Source organism: Biomphalaria glabrata, chromosome 1, assembly GCF_947242115.1.
Source record: "Biomphalaria glabrata chromosome 1, xgBioGlab47.1, whole genome shotgun sequence".
In the NCBI taxonomy this organism is placed as follows: Eukaryota; Metazoa; Mollusca; class Gastropoda; family Planorbidae; genus Biomphalaria; species Biomphalaria glabrata.
Genome location: NC_074711.1, coordinates 12414092 through 12434059, shown reverse-complemented (window position 1 = coordinate 12434059; position 19968 = coordinate 12414092). Strand labels below are relative to the sequence as shown.

Here is a 19968-nt window from a genome sequence, read left to right as displayed (position 1 = left end):
GATTCACTTCTCTTTGAGAAAGACAAGTCTGAATCAAAATGATCTAAATTATTTAGCCTTAGTGTATTAAATTTTTAAGCTAAAAACATAAACATTCATATTACTTTTGCTTTTAGGACTTGCACCTAAGTTTTAGACTGAGCAAGTAGTTTAAAACAGTGCCTTAATAAACTAATCCTGTGAAATTAAATGTTGACAGGAGTCAAATGATGATGAGGATGATGATGATGATGAAGAAAACAAGAGACCAGTTGAAGAAGAGAAGAGTGAACATCAACCACCACAGAAAAAGAAAAAGACGACCAGAAACATTTAGCTATAGCTACTCTCTTCTGACTTTATTGTTGGTAAATAAATCAAATATCAAAATATATAATAATATCAAAATTATTGTTCAGTAAACATTATTTAATATTACATAGAGACACCTTCCAGAGATGTAATCAATGTATGCCTACATTTTGTATTTCCTTTGCTAACTTTAAAAGTGATGTATGGAGACATAACATGATTTTGTCAGCTTTGTTTATTCCATCATTTTAGTTGAACATTTGGAGTAATGGAAGTGTTGGTTTAAATACTCTCAGTTTGGATCCTGTACATGACATTGACTTCACAGCAATTGGTGGTAAAGGTTTTTTCTGTAAACTGAAAAAGACAAAAGACTCAACCCTATTTACATGAATGTTGTTTTTTTTTCTTACTAGACAACAAACTCACAGCAGTTCTATCTGAAAAGTCAGATAGAACCTTGACCTACTTACTTGAGATATTTTCTTTGTTGTACAACAACTTTAGCTTTGCTTTTATCCAGTTCTTGTTGTTTCTTATTGCATTCAATGTCTTTTTGTTCTAAATCATAAATATTCATGTTGATCTCAGCTGTAAGTGCCTAGCATAAAAAGTTTTGCTTAATTAAATTTTACTGATTTAATCAAAAACTGTATCAATTCTTAGTTATCTTAAAAGCTTTATTATAAATAACTGACAGTTAAATGAAATGACAAAACTAATGCACAAGTATGATTTTGTAAAGATTTGAAATTCTTGTTGTATTTGATTATATCAGAATTTTTGAGTTAGAAAAATATATTCTTTATCATGGCTAAATAAAAAAAATACTATAAGCATCATTGAAATCTACTATAATTTTTCACAAATTTTTTTCTAATTTTGGCCCTGTTCATAAAAATCTTATTAAATTTATAAAACTTTTATGAAATGCAGCTTTCTTCACAAACAGAAATTAAGGATTTTTTTTTGTAAAACAAAGCATTTTCTCTGCACTTTATGAACCTTTGATTTTCCTCTAACTAATAACTCTTTAAAAACAAATGATTACTTAGAAGTTTGATTTTGAATTTGGGATAAAATAACCAATTATCAATACAGAATTGACCTGCTAATAACAGAATCTGTAGAGCGAAGTGAGGCTAATTAGTAGTATTTTCCTAAATAAATGTATATTATGATTATTTATAAGTCTCAGCCAACCATTTTGCTGGGAATGTGTCTTCCCAATTCTGAAAAAAAAAGTCTGATTTTGTAAGTTTTCTAGTCCTTCCACTTTGAAGCTAATCCAATCAATATATTTTATAGATCCATAGCTCTTTGCAACATTCTGTATGTATTTTTTTATGGCCTCACTATATTTAAAGTATAGAAATCTAGGAATGACTTACTTGCATTTGCTTACGTTGTTTTCTAATTATGGCTTTAGCCAGGGACATTTCAACAGTCAGATTAGGATCTAAACGGCGCTCTAAAAGGGCTCGAAGCTCAAAAAAGCAAAGATCTTTTTTATGGATCATTTGTTCCTTCTCAACAACTTCAGTAGTTTTGTTAATGAGCCTTTGAGTGAGTCTGTTGATTTTGACATGAAGTTCATACTTGGATGGATCTGCAGCCTGGTCATAAAAAGTGGAAAGAAACTTTACATTTGACTATGATTTAAATGTCTTACTTGAATGTCATTTCTGACAAGCTTTTTTTTTTTTGAATGAAAGTTAAGGATACATTTTATTGTCTTTCTTTATTAAATGACTAATCTGCTCACCAGCAGTGCTCTCCATCTGTGAACTATTGGTTCCTTAGTGGCCACTAGAGCAACATTTCTAGCTTTTTCTAGTTCTAATAACTTGGCAGTTTTGGAAAGCTCTTGTCTGTTGACAAGTTGGGAAAATAAAAAGTCTTAAGTCATCTGAGTTTTTGTAAGGAAATAAAATAAAATTCAACCTTTTAGCTACAGTGCATATTAATTTTTTTTTTGTTTAAAAAAAACAAAAACAGTATAGTTCTTAAAGTCACGATTTAGAGTGTTTTTGTGAAAAAAAAAATTTATTTAAAATTATTTACCTCAATGTAGTGATTGTGAATTCACACATCTCATGATTCTTCAGTTTTCTTCTCAAGTTTTTTATTTCAAGTTTAAGCATATAAGAATCATTGTTCATATTAAGGTAGTCAGAGGCAGATGTCTTCATGACTTTTTCAATCCTATCAATTTTTCTTTTGAATAAACCAACATGAATGTTTGATTCTATCAGTCGGGCTCCAAAGAGATCTCTCTTTCTTCTCAGCTGAAAATTAAAGTCACAGTCTTCTGTTTCACTTATTCTATGAACAGCCAGGTTACACAATTATTGTTTTTAAAACAGTAATTTTGAATAAGTTTTGATACATAGATACGTACTGTAAGTTCGATAATGGACAAAATTGAGGATTCTACTAAAAAAATTGTAATGGCATTGTATCTTGAATACATTTTAATTGGTTGAAATTATACTTTTTAATGTATTGTAAATATGTAAAAGTTGAATATATTGGCAAAATGCAATGTTGGAAAGTAAATATTTGTATTTTCTCATAACTAAGTAAACATCCTTTTACTAATAACCATATTATCAACAAGTTTTTTACCATCAATTTTGAACTACATCCATAGAATAATTTGTTTCACATTATTGTACCTTTAGAGGTATAAAATATATATTTTAAAAAAGTAACTATATTAGGTCATTGCAGTTACTGTGTTAATTCTAAGCAACATGATTTATAAATTGCAATTCTAATAAAATTACCATGTCAATGTAACACCTATATTCCTTTATAGTGGCCAGAGCTTTTCGTAATTGAGAAATCATAATTCTTATTTCTTCTGTCATAACCAATATTTTGGATTTTTTATCTTCCATAAGAGCTTTCAATTTATTACTTTCAGATGCTAGTTGCTCAATCTGATGCACCAGCTCTTTTGTTGTGCACTCCATTTTCTATCAAAACAAAACAAAAGAAGTAAACATTCTTAGCAATAAGTCATTTCCAAAAGATTTTCTTCCCAACCTTTGTAAAAGAAACAAAATGTCTGACCTGAATCTGATCATCTTTGTCTTTGCTCATAGCCTGCAAACCTTTGATTTCTTTGTTCTTTTGTTTAAACTGAAACACTTGCAACTGTTGAATTTCCTAATTAAAAAATGACCAAACAAAAAAAAATTACTTTCAAAATTTAGTAAGTGTTTATGGAGAATTACTTAAGATTTGGCAGCTGCAAATAACGTAAGGGAAATTTTACAATCTCCCCTCACATATGCACACATCCGTTTTTCCTGTAATACATCTACATATCTAATCTCTTTTAAAGCACTCATACACTATGGTATTCAAAATAAGAGCATTGACTATTTTGCTTATTGCATCATTTAAACTCTTCAAATGACATTTTTGGCTATTCTATCCTTTAATATTTTTTTTTATTCATAAATATCTTTTTTTTCTTAGAAACTAGATTCAATAGAACAATTACCGCTTGAGTATTTGTTTCATTGTAAAGTTCAATATTTGTTCTCATTAAACCTTCTAATTTGGCCTCAGTTTCCAATCTTTTCATCTCCATTTTGTTGGCATATCCTTTTTGAGCTTCCACTTCACGAATCAGTAAACGACTTTTTTCTTCACTGTCAATATACTACCTTTCCAAGAAAAATCATGGAAAAAATACTTAGACAAACAAAGAAAAAGTCAATTTTAAAGTAAGTAATAAATTAATTAATTACTTATAAAAAATAGTAATAGTAAAACACAGGAGACAAATACCTACATGATTTTTGACAATTCCAAGCTTTATCCAAAGCTGATTTTTTTGATCCAAAATATCTTTAACTTTCTGTTTTTGTCTGTGCATCTCATCATTAAGAGAGCTTAATTCTTTGACCAAAAGCATTGCATTGTTTTCTGACAGTCTAAGCTGTTGAGCTTGTTTGTATTTCTTGTGTGCCAACTCAGTGATTCTCTAAAGTAAGCAGAAAAATTTATAGAAATTTATAGACAACTTTGTTAGCTGAGATTTGTTATCTTTATGGTTATAAATGTTTTGCGTTTTTTAACATTCTTGGATGCATAATTTTTTTGTTCCAAAATGAAATGAAACAATTCAAGTATTCTTGAATCAACATGCTGAACTTACTGATATCAATGAATCATTGTGATCTGCTTTAATTTTTAGTGTACTTTCTAAATGCACCTTTTCAGCCTCACTCTTTGCTAATTCTATGAAGAAAAAAATGGAATCAAAACAAAATTTTATGAAGTTATTCTTTAGAATCATTTATCTTAAATTTGACATAAAAACAGCCTCTTAAGTTAAAGCTCACATATTCTACCATTTGTCACAAATAGGAAAAAAATCAGCAGACTTTGCATGATAAGTAATCATGGTGGAGATATATGCCCATTAAATTGTTAATAACTTCCATCATTGTTTTATTATTATTTGAAGTGGACTAAGATGGGGTATTCTTGCCTTCTGATGTTACTCTATTGGGAATGATTAGCATCAATAAAATGAATCAGTTCCAAGACCTACATTCCTGAGATTTACTTACTTTTTTTCAATTGAACAGCAGTACTATTACAATAAGACAATTGTTTAGAAGTATTTTCTAGTTTATCTTTGGTGTCACGGAGGTCACTTGATAGATGTCTGTGAAGACAATAGAAAATCTGCTATAATCATTTAAAAACATTGATACGTAACCATCATTTTAAAAAAAAGAGATTTGGAATTATTTTTAAAAAAGAGGTGGAGTATTGTTTACATTTAAAAGGTAGCTATCAAGCATCACATGGTCTGTGAAAATAGAAAAAGATTGGTAAATCAAAGATATTTCAAACAGGAAGCAGGATAAAACAATCTTGTACATAGAACAACAGAAAAACAAATATTGAAATAAAGGTAAAGATAATGGTACTACACCAACATTTTGCAAAATAAAATTGATATATACAAAATAGATGCTAAGTTATACTCTTTTTTTTTTTTTCAACTAACATGCCCATCTTCTTTTAGTTAACATAAATAATCCTAATGATCTAAGGCAGTGTTTCTCAAACTGTTCCGGAGAACCCTAGTGTTCCGCGAAGCCTTAATTGGTGTTTCATGAACTACTGGAATAATTACGTAGGCCTACACATGAATTATTCTCTGAGTACGTGCAGAAAAAAAAAGATTGCTATTATTTGTTCTTGGTAGCGATAAAAAGTCTACAACATCCCTATTAACTTTAAACTGATCTAGATTCTGGCTCAAAATTAAAACAAAGATACAAATATCAAACTTTAAAAGAATTCAGATCGCTGATATCACGCCTGATCAAGAAGTTATGTACTTCCAGGATATAATACCATAAAAATCATTGAAACCTATATATATCTCTCAGCTAGGTTTGTACCAGCACGAACAATGTCTCCATGATGTCCTATCTTGGGTTATTTCTTCCCACATACTTTCGTTGATACCTGTGGTTTTCATGTCTCGCTTGTAGACATCTCAATAGGTTAGTCTTGAGTGGCCCTTTGGTCTGACTACCTCTGCAAGTTCAGCATATATGATGTCATTAGGGATTCTTGCATATGGGTGACATTTCTGAGCCAGCACAGTCTTCTCTGTGTCAGAAAAGCTTAGATGCTGTGCATATTGGCCAGTTTCAAAACGTCTTGATTGGAGACACGATCCCTCCAGGAGATACACATTATGCATCGTAGGCAGTGTAAATTGAAATTATTAAATCTATGCTCTTGATACATGTATGTTGACCAGCTCTCACTACCATAAGGAAGAGTGCTCACTACATGGGCATTGTAGTCTAGAATTTTGTTTGCTGTGGTCAATTTCGCATTTTCCCAGACACACTTAGAGAGTTTTGCCATTGCTGCAGAAGACTTTCCAATTCTTTTTGTCAATTCAGTGTCAAATTCTAGGTTGCTGGTGATTGTTATGAAAAAAGTTTGGGAAACACTGATCTAAGGAGTAGTTCTGCTTGGGTAGAGTAAAATATAAAACGTGGTTTGAAATTGTTTTCGTTACTGTTTTCAAAATCTAGATAAAGATGTCAAATAAAATCAGCCAGACTTTAAAAAATACAAAAAAGGATTCTTTTTGCTTATGGATCAGCAGATGAACTGAATCATCCGAGAAAAGCCTATAGTAAATAATCTATCAATGTTGAAACTAGCAATTAGGTCTATCAATGTTGAACCAGGCAATATTAGCTCTATCTATGTTCAATGAAATTTAATTTCCTATTGTATCAATAAACTTAAAATGAAAATTAACTGAAGGATTTAAATGAATTGCAAACAACTCCAACCCAATGCATATTTCTAATTGACATTAATAAAGCAATCTTCTTATCTTATATAATACAGACGTTACTTCAAAAAAGAAGATGATTACGTCCTACGCGTCATGCATTTAGTCATGCATATTAACCAATGACTTAAACTCTGCCCAGTCACTGGTTTTCCTGGCTAGCTCAGGCAACCCATTCCATGCTCTAATAGCACTAGGGAAGAAGGAGTATTTGTACAAATTTGTCCTAGCATATGGGATGAGGAATGTGCCTTTATCTTTGTGTCTTTCAGAGTATTTTATTAAATTCTGTTTTTGTATTTGAAGATTATGGTTCAGTGTTTTATGTACAATACTCTACTTTAGACATGGGATAAAAGTCTTGACTCTACACATGAGATTAAAGTATCTTATTTACACATAGAATTAAAGTCCCGCCTTAAAACATGGGATTAAAGTCTAGACACAGGATTCAAGCTTAGCAAGAAGAAAAAAAACACTCCATGGTTTGTTGAAGTATTTGTGCAAAAAGAAAAAATTTAAAAATAGTATGCTTACTTTGAAAAGGTAAAAGTTTTTTTTTAAGAACATGCTTGCAGTTTTGTTTATAATTCAAGGTTCATGATCATCAATTATTTTTGTTCAATTAATTACTTAAAATTTCAACAACTATTTCTAAAATAAATAAATGTTTATTATTGAATAATAATTGATTAAAGCATTAAAGAATGACTGTTATGAGAATCATAGTAAAACTTTTAGGAAAGTATTGAACTTTTCTTCACTGCTATGAGGCAATGGCATTTTTGAGCCAATCATAATATATAATATCATTTTGTGGTCTCTTATTATATATATAATATAATACATATTACATATTAATAAATGCTCGATACAAGGCTTCATAACAAGATGTCATGTCTGAATCTGAAGTTACAATAGTGATTAATACAACAATTTAATATGGGTATGTTACAATAGCATTTTACATACATGTAAGTAACTTATGAAAAGAAAGCTTTTCTTTTTTTTTTTTTTCATTTTCAAATGAAATAAGTAAAAATAAATCAGACATTAACTTATTTTTATTTTACATACTTATTTTCTACATTTATTGCTTGTAATTTGCATCCAAGGTCATAATTAGCATTACTGCTTGCCTGAAATGGTATCAAAACAAAAAAAATCATTACATTGCACATATTGGCCCTATATGTTTTAACTTATAACTTAAGATATTAACATATTAAAAATTTTGACTGGCAATACATTACATCACCACTTTTATCTTAAAAATTATAGAAGCTACTTCAAAACAGAAGATAATTATGTCCTAGGTGTATTCATGTGTCAATCTACCCATACATGTTAATCAGTGCCTAAAAATCTGCTAAACTGTTGGTTTTCCTTGCTTTAGATGGATTGCTTATTAGGGTAGTCATCATATGTAAAAGCTATTAAAATAGTTAAGCCATGAAATCTGTGAATATTTGCATGTAAAAAGAGGAAGAAAAAGTGAGATCAAAACAAAATGAGATTGATATAGTTACTGTTGTGTTTGTAAATACGCATGACAATTAAATTAATGTATTTGTTGGGAAATTCTTATTTTAACACAATGCATATAGTGTATCATATATGCTTCTAAGCTATTATATGTTTATGCCATCTCTTGCTATATGTTTTATTAACTATTAAGATTAGTTGTATATTGTAAAATGTTACCTGCATGAGTTGAGTTAAAATTGTAATGTCAGCAAAGTAAAATGGCTTTGGAAATAACGTTAAAAAATAAAACAATGTACCTCAAGACAACTTTGTACTCTCTTGTAGTCCAAGTTTAAGTTCTTCAACTTTTGCTCTAATACTGTACAACGGTTTTCTTCTCTTATTAATGTGGTCCTGCAGATACCTGCATTTTTCTTTAGAATCCTGGAGTCAATCTAGAAAACATTAATGACATTAACACTTTGATCTATCAACATTATGAAGTGTTTTTTTCTTAACTTGAAGAAATCTTCATATTAAAAATGTTTTTGTAATTAAAAATTGAAATCAATGACAGAGAACTGAAGCCTAACATAGATATGCCTTCAGTGTCATTCATGGAAACCTGTTGTTCTAAAAAACACAAAAATATTGGCATATAGTATACAAAGTAGATCTTATAATATTTCTATCTAAAGTAAAAACTTGAAACTTTCAAACTGCTGTCCTTTAGCAATGTAAAATAATTAAGTCCCAATTATCAATAAGCTTTTAGGCAACATATAAAAAAGCAAAAAAAAATAGTTTTATTGCTTGAAATTGATAACTATGCTGCATATTTTTAAATAGCACATTAAAATCTATGTAGAAAAACAACAACATACCATTAGCTTTGTCAAAGTATCCCTACAGTGTTTCAATGCTGCTTTTTTAGTTTTTCTGTCATCCTCAACCATTCGTAATGTCCTTTTAACCTCTTCCAATTCTCTGAGAATCATTATCCTTTCCAGGCGATGTTGGTCATTTTTTATTGAATCTTTTTCATGAGCTGTTGCTTTGGAAGATTGATCATCTGCATACTATTAGAAAAACAAAAAAGAAGCTAATATAGTTTGTCTTTTTTATAGGGCCTACACTCCTTTAACAAAAGATAAAACAAATAAAATATTAATCTTAAAGCATTTATATTTTGTCAGACGAGATTTTAAGCTAAAAGGACAAAGACTATTACTGACATAATAATTGTACTTGTATGCAATAAATGTGGGCCTACTATACCTACTTTAGCTAAAAGATCTGCTATTTCATTGTCTTTTTCATTTTGAAATCTGAACATGTCATCCTCAAACTTCTCCTTCAGAGTTTGGAGTTCATTTTCTTTACTAATCAGTTTGGTCTCAACAGCTTCAGAATGTTTTCTGAGAAGTGAAACTTTTGAATTTAATACTTTGAAATAAAATGTTTGATAAATAGTTAAGATCACAATTAAAAACAAGTCTTTTTTAATGGTAGGCCTAAAAATGTGTTTATAGATGCATTTATTGTCTTAATTGATTCTAGGTATCACATACCAAAACTGCATCAACAAAAACAGGATCACAATCTCAACTGAGCCTCATGATAACCTTCATGGCAATATCATAAAATGTAAGCTACAACTGAACAATGAGATCCTCTGGGTTTGCAAAGATCTTTGTGCAGTGAACAGTAGGGAAAAAGGAAAGGCAAAACAAAAGTGATGGGAAGACAACCTCAAGGAACAAACTTGGCCTGTCAATGAAAGAGACTCTAACCAATAGTCCTCCACTAAAGAAATGAACTGAACATTTGAACATTATCAATTTTATGTTATGCTTTTTAGTAGTCTTTAGTATGTACAAATGTTCTATATTTATATAGCATTGAAGATAGAGATTGGGATGCAACATAATAATACAGACTGTAATAAAATGCTTTTTCTTGGTAATGCAAAGCAATAGTACAAGTGTGTGCATGCAGTATATGGGTAAGGTCTCAATATTCTCCACAATGGACAGTTACTTCTAGTCTTGACTAATTCTGGTGCCCTTCTATCTCTTTTAGAACTCCCTAACTAGGCGCAAATGTTATTAGTGCTTTTTTTTCAGATGAAAATCTCAGTGATGCTTGTCATTATTTCCTCATAGCATTAATGTGATGGCATTGTGTATGTTACAGTTTTCTCTTAGTTGAGCTTTAACCTCCCTGAAATACACCATCACAAATATTACTTCATTGAGCTAACAAAGGCTCTATAGAAATACAGTACAGCCTCTATGGTAAGGTGACAAAGCTTTTTCTCTTTATTTAATCTTTCAGTGTTGAGACAGAAATGAAGAAAAGATGTGTCATTAAGTTTCCTCTATAGTTATGTAGGGAAACAATCTTATGCATATTTAAAAAAAAAAACTCATTTATGTAAGTACTTATCAGGAGATCTCGTAAACTATCAAATGTATTCCCAGGTTCCTTTATCACTTATGTGATCACTAAGACAAGGTTTTGACAGATTTGCAGCCAAACGCCATAATTCATGAAAAACATCAAGCTTTGTATTTTATTTTTGGTATTTCCCCAAAAGGCAGCAGTCTATATATAAAGTACCATACATTGCTTGCCTTATGATTAAAGGATGCTAAAAAAAAAGGCAAAACTAACTAAAGGTGATATATATATATATATATCAAAACCTGAAAAGGGTGTGGTGAGGGGGGTTGATTATTTGGAGTTATGGCCCAAATGTGTGAAGGTAGGTGGGAAGGGGCTGTCCCTGATTTAACATTTTAATATTGAATTGAGAAGCTGAAGAAAAGTCAAAGCTTGGACATGGAACTAACTTTTTCTTTTGTAGGCAGGGAGAGATGGGGGGAAGCCTTTAAGTGCTGTAGAATTTTATGGTCCAAAAGCATGTTGGGCGCGTTATTAAGCAGGTTGTTTCAAATGAATTAAAAGTCTATCAGACTATGTCAGAGAAATTAAGTAGGGGAGAAAGAATGGAAGTACAAGAGAGAAAGAAAGAGAGAAATAGAGAACAAGAGAGAGCAGGCCATTTCATTGTAACAGATGGCTTTTAAGGGAATTGTTAAAATGTAGCCTGATTATTGGAAGCTCAAAAAAGAGGGAATGTTTCAGCAATAATAAGCAATATAATGCCTGGGAACAAATCAATGTCGTAGCCATATATTTATATATATAAATATATATTTATATGTGGTGTGTTTATAAGTAGGCTATATTTGCATGCACAACTTACTCAATATCTTTAAGCTTTTTGTACTCTTCTTGCAACTTGGAGAACTCTTTTTGCTTCATTTTAAGATTATCTTCCACATGTTTCATGTCCACTTTTAATTGTAATAATTCATTCTGAAGATCTTTTTTTTCCTACAGAATTGGGGAGCAAAACGTAACAGGCTAATATAAGTTGAATCATTAGCATTTGAGATGCCAACAGATTTTTCTTTATCTATGAAAAGCTGAGAAATACATTTGTGTAGATTTTTTTTATTTTAGAAGTTAATATATTTTCTCAATATTAATATTGTTCAATTTAATCAATGTTAAATTTTATTTAATTAATTTTACACCAAATATCTATTCTTTTATATAACATCTCTTAGTATTAATATTATTTATAACTGTTTCTTTTTTTACTATTGATTTATCTCATTTATTATCTTATGCTTTATGTATGTGGGTTTTCAAAATATAATACCATATGTATTTAGAAATGAATAAACAAACTGTCAAACATTAATAAGACATTAAAAATATAAATGTTATATATTTTATCAATTAAAACCTCAAACTTACCTCATCGGCCTCTTTAAGATAATTCCTATGTCTTTGACTCATATTTAAAGCAGCCATTACTCTTGGATCCCTGACATGCCTAGCCTCATAACGGTCAATTTTGTCCAAGTACTTTTGAATGGTCCCAGCCAAAAGCAAATTTTGAACTTGACTTTCATGATACAGATCATACATTTTACGAAGCTCTGATACAACTTTGGCTTCATTGAAATTGCTCTTAATTGCTTCAACAGCCTTAAATACAAAAGAGAGAAAACAAAATGAATCCCAATGCTTAATTTAAAAACTTTTTACCAATATAATATGTATTATATTTTATAATATTTTGTAATAGTCCTTAGAGCTACAAAATATATAGTTGAAAATGTAATAAAAAGTCTAACATTATTTGATTATAAGCTTAGTGCCTTCATGTAGAATTTTGGATTGTCTTTGTGTACTTGCCAGATATATCAAGATTAAATATGCTTACATATTTTATTTATGGTTACTCATTTATTTCACCAATTTGTATTGGGCTGGTCTGTGATTCTGCTTCCTATATCTGTGATTTGAGGAGAATCATATTCTTGTCCTGTTTTATTCATAGATAGGTGTGTGTCTTTTGAAGCATTTATTTATTGTTATGTGAAGATTTTCTAAATGTGTTATCTTATCTTATCTTATATAATACAGAGGTTACTTCAAAAAAGAAGATGATTACGTCCTACGCGTCATGCATTTAGTCATGCATATTAACCAATGACTTAAATTCTGCCAAGTCACTGGTTTTCCTGGCTAGCTCAGGCAACCCATTCCATGCTCTAATAGCACTAGGGAAGAAGGAGTATTTGTACAAATTAGTCCTAGCATATGGGACGAGGAATGTGCCTTTATCTTTGTGTCTTTCAGAGTATTTTATTAAATTTTGTTTTTGTATTTGAAGATTATGGTTCAGTGTTTTATGTATGACTGCTACTTTACTTTTGAGCCTTCTGTCCTGAAGGCTTTCTAAATTTAGTGATTTTACTAAAGGTGTTACTCTAGTCAAATGTGAATATTCGTTTGTTATGAATCTCACTGCTCTATTTTGTGTCTGTTCCAGTTTCTTAATGTTTTCTTGAGTTGAGGGGTCCCAAACGGAGGATGCATATTCTATTATTGGCCTAACCAAGGTTAAGTAACATTTTAGTTTTATGTTCTTATTTGATTTATAGAAATTTCTTTTAATAAATCCTAATGCTTTGTTTGATTTTTTTGTAGTTTCATCAATATGTGGATTCCATGATAGTTTTTCATTTATTATAACACCTAGGTATTTTGCGTTTTTAGTCTGTGATACTGGTTTGCCATGAATAAGATAAGTGGAATTAATTTGTTTTAGTTTTTTTGTTACTCTTAACAACTGACATTTTTCTGGGTGGAAAGACATGCTCCAATTTGATTCCCATTTCTGTAATTCATCTAATTCTCTTTGTAAAATATCTGTGTCTTGTGTTGTTTTTATTGTTCTATATATTATGCAATCGTCTGCAAATAATCTGACTTTTGTTCCTGAACTAATGCAATTTGGTAAATCATTTATGTAAATTAAAAATAGTAGTGGACCCAAGACTGTACCTTGAGGTACACCTGAGTTTACTGTTATCGGTGTTGATTTAGAGCCATTTATTATTACAGTTTGTTCTCTCCCTATCAGAAAGTCTTTAATCCACTGATGCAGTGGACCATTAATGCCGAAATATTTTAATTTTTTAAGCAAACTATGGTGGTGAACTTTGTCAAAAGCCTTAGAAAAATCTAGTAAGATAGCATCTATTTGTTCACTATTATCTAAACCTTTTGAAAAATCATCAATTAGTCCTATTAGTTGTGTTTCACATGATCTATATTTCCTAAAGCCATGTTGGTATGGTGTGAGGACATTATGTTTGTCTAAGTGGTTTATGATGTTGCTACATATTATGTGTTCTAGGATTTTACATGTGATGCTGGTAAGTGATACTGGTCTGTAGTTCCCTGGGTCAGATTTTTCTCCTTTTTTAAATAGGGGGGTGACATTAGCTTCTTTCTAGTCCTTTGGTACTCTGCCCTGGTTAAGTGAAGCCTGAAAGAGTATTTTGAACACTGGGGCTAGCTCATTACTTAGTTCTTTGAGTAATCTAGCTGGAATACCATCAGGTCCAGAAGCTTTATTTGGTTTGGTGTTGGCTAATAGTTTTTGAATTCCATTTTCTTGTACTACTATATCTTCTATGTTGTCTACTTGGTTCAAATTCAGTAATATGTCTTTGTCTCCTGGGGCTGAGAATGCTGATGCAAAGTATTTGTTTAGAATGTTTGCTTTAGTTTCATTATCATTATGTATTATGTTATGTTCATCTTTTAATGGCGCTATGCCTGTTGTTTCCATTTTCTTAGACTTAATGTATGACCATAGGTTTTTGTTGTTATCTTTAGATATTACATTGTTTATGTATTCACTCTGCAGCTGTCTGCTTACTTTTTGGGTTAAGTGTTTAATTTTTATATACTTTTTGTAAACTCTTTCTGCATTAGTTTCTTTAAATTTTCTATAGAGGTTTTCCTTCTGTTTACAAAGCTTCTTTAGTCTATTATTAAACCAGCATTTATTTATTTTGTTTGATGTGTATTTAGTTGGTATATGATTTTCTATTATGCTTTTAAGATGGTTTTTAATGAAATTCCAGAGGTCATCGACTGGTTGGTTAATGTCTTTTTCTAATAAGAATGTTTGTTGAAAGTTTAGTGCAGCTTGGTGTAGTTGTGTTAGGTTACATTTATTCCAGAGTAAGATTTTTCTTTTGGGTTTTGTATTGGCTACTGCTTTTATCTGACTGTGTATTTTTATGATCTCATGGTCTGATAGACCAGGGATAATTTCATAATCAACTACTAATCCAGGTCTGTTGGTTAAGAAGAGATCTAATGTGTTGTTTAATCTAGTTGAAAGAAAAATATGGTTTGTGAATGTCTTGGAGCTGTTTAATCTTACACAATTAGCAGCCTTTTTTCTCATTTAGAGCTTCTTGTATCCTGTTAGTGGCAGCTGAATGAGTTTCAGAAGCATTTCACAGAGATCATCCTACAGCCTGTGTTGAAAAGGATTAAATTTTTACTGCATGGTTCAAGCTTCCACTGAGCTTGTTTGTGGCAGCTCTGTGGCTGATACTGCAGAACATGTTTTAGTCTGCATGCACATACAGCATATGAAAGTTTCCTCAATGTTTATGCTCTTTCTTAAAGCATTTACCATTGATTCTGTGAGATAAATTACCAAGATCTCTGTATTCTTATTTTTCTTTAAATCCGACTTGGATTATTAGTCACTTTGCAATTCTGTTAATCATTTTTCCAGAGTCTTTTGCAAGAAGCTCAATAGTCTATCTTTTCCTTAGGACATATTTGCTTTTTAATTATTTGATTCTCTTTAATTTGTAGGTAATTTAAAAGTATTCCAAGAATGATAACAACAATTGATGCTTGATCATTTCCATAGATATCTTGATGTGGTTTCTGTTGTCAATTATTTTAACCACTGTGAAAGAGGTCCATTTCTTAATTAAAAGGGAAAGGAATAATAGATTAATATGAAACTGACTCAGTAGAGAAGTTAAATAAAAGAAATAAACAGATTAAAATCCTAAACCAGAGGATAAGAATATAATTTGAAATTTGGCATTGAAAAAATCTTTTTATTTATTGTAGGCAACATTTGATGTTAACATTTCAATAAACTAAAAAAAATTATAGGCTGTCTATATTTGTTTACCTTCTTCAGCAAAATATCATCTGTGTCCAATGTTATACGTATATCTGTTCTGCTGCTCAAGGCTGGTTCAATATCATTTAGAATTTCCTGCTCAGAACCTGTGAGCTTCAGGGAACGTATTTCAACATTGTCCTGCTTTAAAAAAACAACAAAAAAGACTTTTGGAACTAAAAAGAGAATTCAAACGGTTTATGTAAAGTTTTAGAACTAAAATTTAAAAAAATTGATTCCAGTGTTTTTTATTTTAACAATATAAATCAACACACTGTTACATTATGTATATGTGTAGCATAATATTCTAATATGCTCTTCATAATACAATTTTTGGCTTGCTTTTGAGAGTGTCACTTAATTTTTAGTTTCTGTAAAATATCAAAGTTTTGTCAATAAAGCCTAAATAGTTAAAGAACCTTACATATCATAAAAGAATTTATTTTTCATGTAGACCTACATTGCAGTGTCAATAATAATTATCTACATTTATGATTACTCAGAACTGTTATAGCCTATCTCAAATGATAGCATATAATTATATGATAATTTATTGTTATAGGGATGGGAGTCTGAGTAATAAATGTATAGGATATGACTGCAAACTGAAGCTCCCAGAATATAAACCCTTATCAGTATATTAATAGTCATGGCTTTTCTGGCTCTTAACAGTTCTAAGGGATATTTGATATATGTTGGAGATATTATGCCTACATGGTTGTTGTGCTAGCTAATTAAAATTAAAACAATGAGGGAAAAAAAGGGTTAACTTTCTGAAATGGCCAAAGAGACTTTAAATTTGCATCAAAAATTGACTTTTTTTTTACTAAATGATAGTAGGAAACTTGTTATTCATGCCAGCATCAATAGATTTTCATTTAGGATAGAATGATCTTGATATACTATATATATACGCATACTATTGAACTAGTCTAGATAGATGAAATATTGTATAAATAATACTTCTCTTTCCAGCAGCAGTTCTTCATCAACAGCATCTTGCTCTGCCTCTGTGCGCTCGGCCATAGGAGATGCCCGATCAGGGGACACTTGTGCAAGAGCAGGTTGTTCCTCTGTAATGGCATTCTCGTCTATGACATCAGACCCCCGCACATTACTGTCAGGCTGTTGTAAACCAAAAAGAAATTTAAAAACAAAATGTAACAAAACTTGTTCAACGCAGAAGTTTTTCAAATTTGTGTCCAAAATAATATGGTCCACTAGTTTTAAAAATAATGAGACTTAGTCCATTTCTCCTCACGGTATATTTGTCCCCTTAATCTAGATTTCTATACTTGCATTACACTTGAGTCTCTTGGCATATTAACATCTTTAAGCTTTTAGTACTAAACGTGGACTAAATTACAGATTGTTTTTATGATATCAATTCTGAACTGTTGTTCTGTGATTGTCTCGAAGGTTGAACCCTGCATGCTGCCAACCTCAACCCCCGTCGTCCTGCTGGAGGTTTGGGCTAAGATATATATAGATGTAGGGCGTAATTATCTTTAGGCCTGTAATCTGAAGAAACGTCCAAAACATGTAGGCCTAAATCAAACATTTTTTATTGTTTAATTGATGCTTTATATTTGCTTGAGAATCGGAGATTCAAAATCAGGACCATAGACCTGTGTGCGTTCTCAACTTGTGAGTCGCGACCCGTTGGGGGGACGAATGACGATTTTTCAGGGGTCTAAGACCCATAGGGAAAAAAAAAAAAAGTGTGTCTAAGAAGAAACTTGACACTGTTTTAAAAAAAATTCCATTGGTAGTTACTATTTTGTATTCTATCATTGGCATTCCAGGATAAATGATTTTTAAAAAACTGAATTATAATCATTTCAACCATTTTAATCGTCACATCATTAACATTTGTAGGCCTAACAGTTTCAATCAAGTCTCATCATACGGCGTGGCAAAATGCAATGTTGTAGGCCTACCATTGCACAATCATAGGTAGCCTGGTAGGCATATTGTTTCTATGGTAAAGATTTACCCACGTTATTAAAAAGCACACCCGTTTATTATCCAGTAATAGGCCTACGCCATCATGTTATTGTTGATTATATTTTTATAAAGAAAATGGATCTCTTTAACATTAGCGAAAACACAGATAACTTTACGGTTGGGGGGGGGGGGGAAATCGCCACATTGTGAGAAATTGTACAAAGGGGTCGCGGAACTAAATAAGTTGAGAATCGCTGGTCTAGAAGCACAGCCCGGTCACCTTTCTTAAACAAGACCAGGGCACCCTAACTCTAGATCTAGACCATGACTAGTATGTGAGCGCCTTCACATGGCCACTCCTTGCGCAGAACTTGGTTGATCTAGATAACTAGATCTAGACCACGGAGTTCAATGTCATCTATCCATGTCCTCTTTATTTGAGATTGTCAGTTCAACAGCGCTAAATTCTGGAAAATTATTACATCTAATAGATCTAGATCTAGTATAATAGTAATAATCTTATCTTATATAATGATTAATAGGCCTACAGACGTTACTTCAAAAAATGAAGATGATTAACGTGCGTCATGAATTGAGTCATGCATAGGCCTATTAACCAATGACTTAAATTCTGCCAAGTCACTGGTTTTCCTGGCTAGCTCAGGCAACCCATTCTATGCTCAAATAGCGCTAGGGAAGAAGGAGCATTTGTAGGCCTACAAATTTGTCCTATCATATGGAAGGAGATATATGTCGTTATCTTTGTGTCTTTCTGAGTATTTTATTAAATTTTGTATTTGAAGATTATGGTTCAGTGTTTTATGCATAATTAATTGCTACTTTCTTTACTTTTAAGTCTTCTATCTATAGCTTAGTTATCTTATCTAGATCTAGACACTGTATAGGCTAAAGGCCCCTAGATCTAAATACGTAGTCTAATCTAGATCTAGCTCTAGAGAGATCACTAGTATCTATCTATACATTTATAATACATAGATCTATACTAAGAAGTAAGATCAAGACTAATTGTGGTTCATTTTGTACACCAATGATTTTCAATCCGATAGTTCTTGTTGCTCCTTCACAAAATTCGCTGATGATGCGGCTCTTCTTGCCCTGCTCTCAGAGAGCTCAGACGTAAATGAGTATTTCAAAGAACTAGAACACATTGAGGAATACTGTAGAGATAATTTTTTATTATTAAATGTAAAAAAAACCAAAGAAATGATAATCGATTTTCGTAGGGACAAGAAGGGAAATGATATTGTTTCTGTAGCTGGAGAGACTATTGAAATTGTGCAAACCTTTAAATACCTTGGTACTATCCTAGACAATAAACTAAATTTTACTGCAAATACTGATTATATCAGCAAAAAAGGGCAGCAAAGATTACGACTACTAAGAAAACTGTCCTCGTTTAATGTTAGCGAAAAGGCCTTGGCTATGTTTTATCACGCTCACATCTGCAATATTTTAAGTTTCAATATCACTGCCTGGTATGGCAATCTGAGCATTAAAAATAAGAATAAACTTTATAGAATCCTAAATGCTGCTGGCAAAATCATTGGCAAAAAACAAACCCCATTTGGTCAGTTGTTTGAGACAAACATCTATAAAAAAGCTAACAAGATCCTCGAAATAAAGAATCACCCTTTGTGTCAGGATTTTGTGATTTTACCATCACAAAAGAGATACAAGACACCGATAGCAAAGACAAACAGACACAAACACTCTTTTGTTCCCCTGGCAATCAAATCATTAAATAAGAACAATCTGGTATAAACTTTGTCACATGTAAATTATGAGTGCGTCTGGTGTGAATGTACACTTTGGTTTCTTATAGTTATAATGTTTTTTGTTTGGTGTAATGCACAAATTGTAAGACAAATTTCCTTACGGATAATAAAGATTATTATTATTATTATTATTATTATTATTAATCTGCTGTTCGTGTAGCTAATGAGGATAATACAATAGACCTAGATCATACCTCTGTCATTTTTAGGCTTATTCAAACGAGTAACTGCAGTTGGGTGTCACGACTTCCAGTAATCTGCCCACCACTGCATTTGGACGGCTTCAAGCTTAGGCCTATAGTCCACTCGTAAACAAGCCATGTGCGCAAAATGGCTGATTGGATATCTAGACTATATCGATAAAAGCATATGATGATGTCATTTCTTCAACATAATCAATGACGTCAATTTCACTCAATATACATTGTACGGAGTTATTTCTTCAAAAACATTCGCTTGCATGGGCGGCACCTTATCATGCTAATCATCTTCTTCTACGCACGTCTAGGTGTTTT

The 19968-nt window shown here is 31.4% G+C and overlaps 2 protein-coding genes across 7 annotated transcripts in view; one reads left to right on the top strand and one right to left on the bottom strand.

Annotated features, from left to right (window-relative positions):
• The window catches only part of LOC106053826 (Fanconi anemia group I protein-like), a 32545-nt gene extending 20120 nt beyond the window's left edge, over positions 1-12425 (top strand). For 4 of the 5 annotated variants that reach the window (XM_056022536.1, XM_056022546.1, XM_056022526.1 and 1 more), the window contains one exon: positions 200-4865. In XM_056022536.1, the coding sequence (XP_055878511.1) occupies positions 200-316 (117 nt within the window). In that variant the 3' untranslated portion in view covers positions 317-4865. Of the gene's footprint in view, positions 1-199; positions 4866-9676 lie in introns of those variants that run through there. The other variant, XM_056022531.1, reaches the window with a different exon arrangement.
• LOC106053829 (cilia- and flagella-associated protein 58-like) lies at positions 318-19820 on the bottom strand. Of its 2 annotated transcripts, none has more exons than XM_013209455.2 (20): positions 19648-19820; positions 16674-16835; positions 15720-15851; positions 11948-12181; positions 11388-11518; positions 9399-9534; positions 9001-9195; positions 8434-8571; positions 7727-7788; positions 4884-4981; positions 4466-4548; positions 4100-4291; positions 3806-3967; positions 3370-3465; positions 3081-3272; positions 2356-2579; positions 2057-2162; positions 1683-1907; positions 765-892; positions 318-648 (listed from the first exon to the last, which is right to left on the bottom strand). In XM_013209455.2, exons 1-20 carry the CDS (start codon positions 19654-19656, stop codon positions 540-542), a joined length of 2814 nt encoding a protein of 937 aa, XP_013064909.2. In that variant the 5' UTR covers positions 19657-19820; the 3' UTR covers positions 318-539. The 2 variants fall into 2 exon arrangements, with proteins under 2 accessions (XP_013064909.2, XP_013064908.2); XM_013209454.2 differs by having other exon boundaries at positions 15720-15854; positions 19648-19819.
• Between the last annotated feature and the right edge of the window lie 148 nt (positions 19821-19968).

What these genes read in the sequence shown, in the direction of transcription:
- LOC106053829 (XM_013209454.2), bottom strand. An exon ending in TTGGAATTGTCAAAAATCAT is followed by an intron (nt 3,968 to 4,099) that starts GTAGGTATTTGT and finishes TTGGAAAGGTAG; the next exon opens with TATATTGACAGTGAAGAAAA. An exon ending in ATAGGTGTTACATTGACATG is followed by an intron (nt 2,580 to 3,080) that starts GTAATTTTATTA and finishes TTTAATTTTCAG; the next exon opens with CTGAGAAGAAAGAGAGATCT.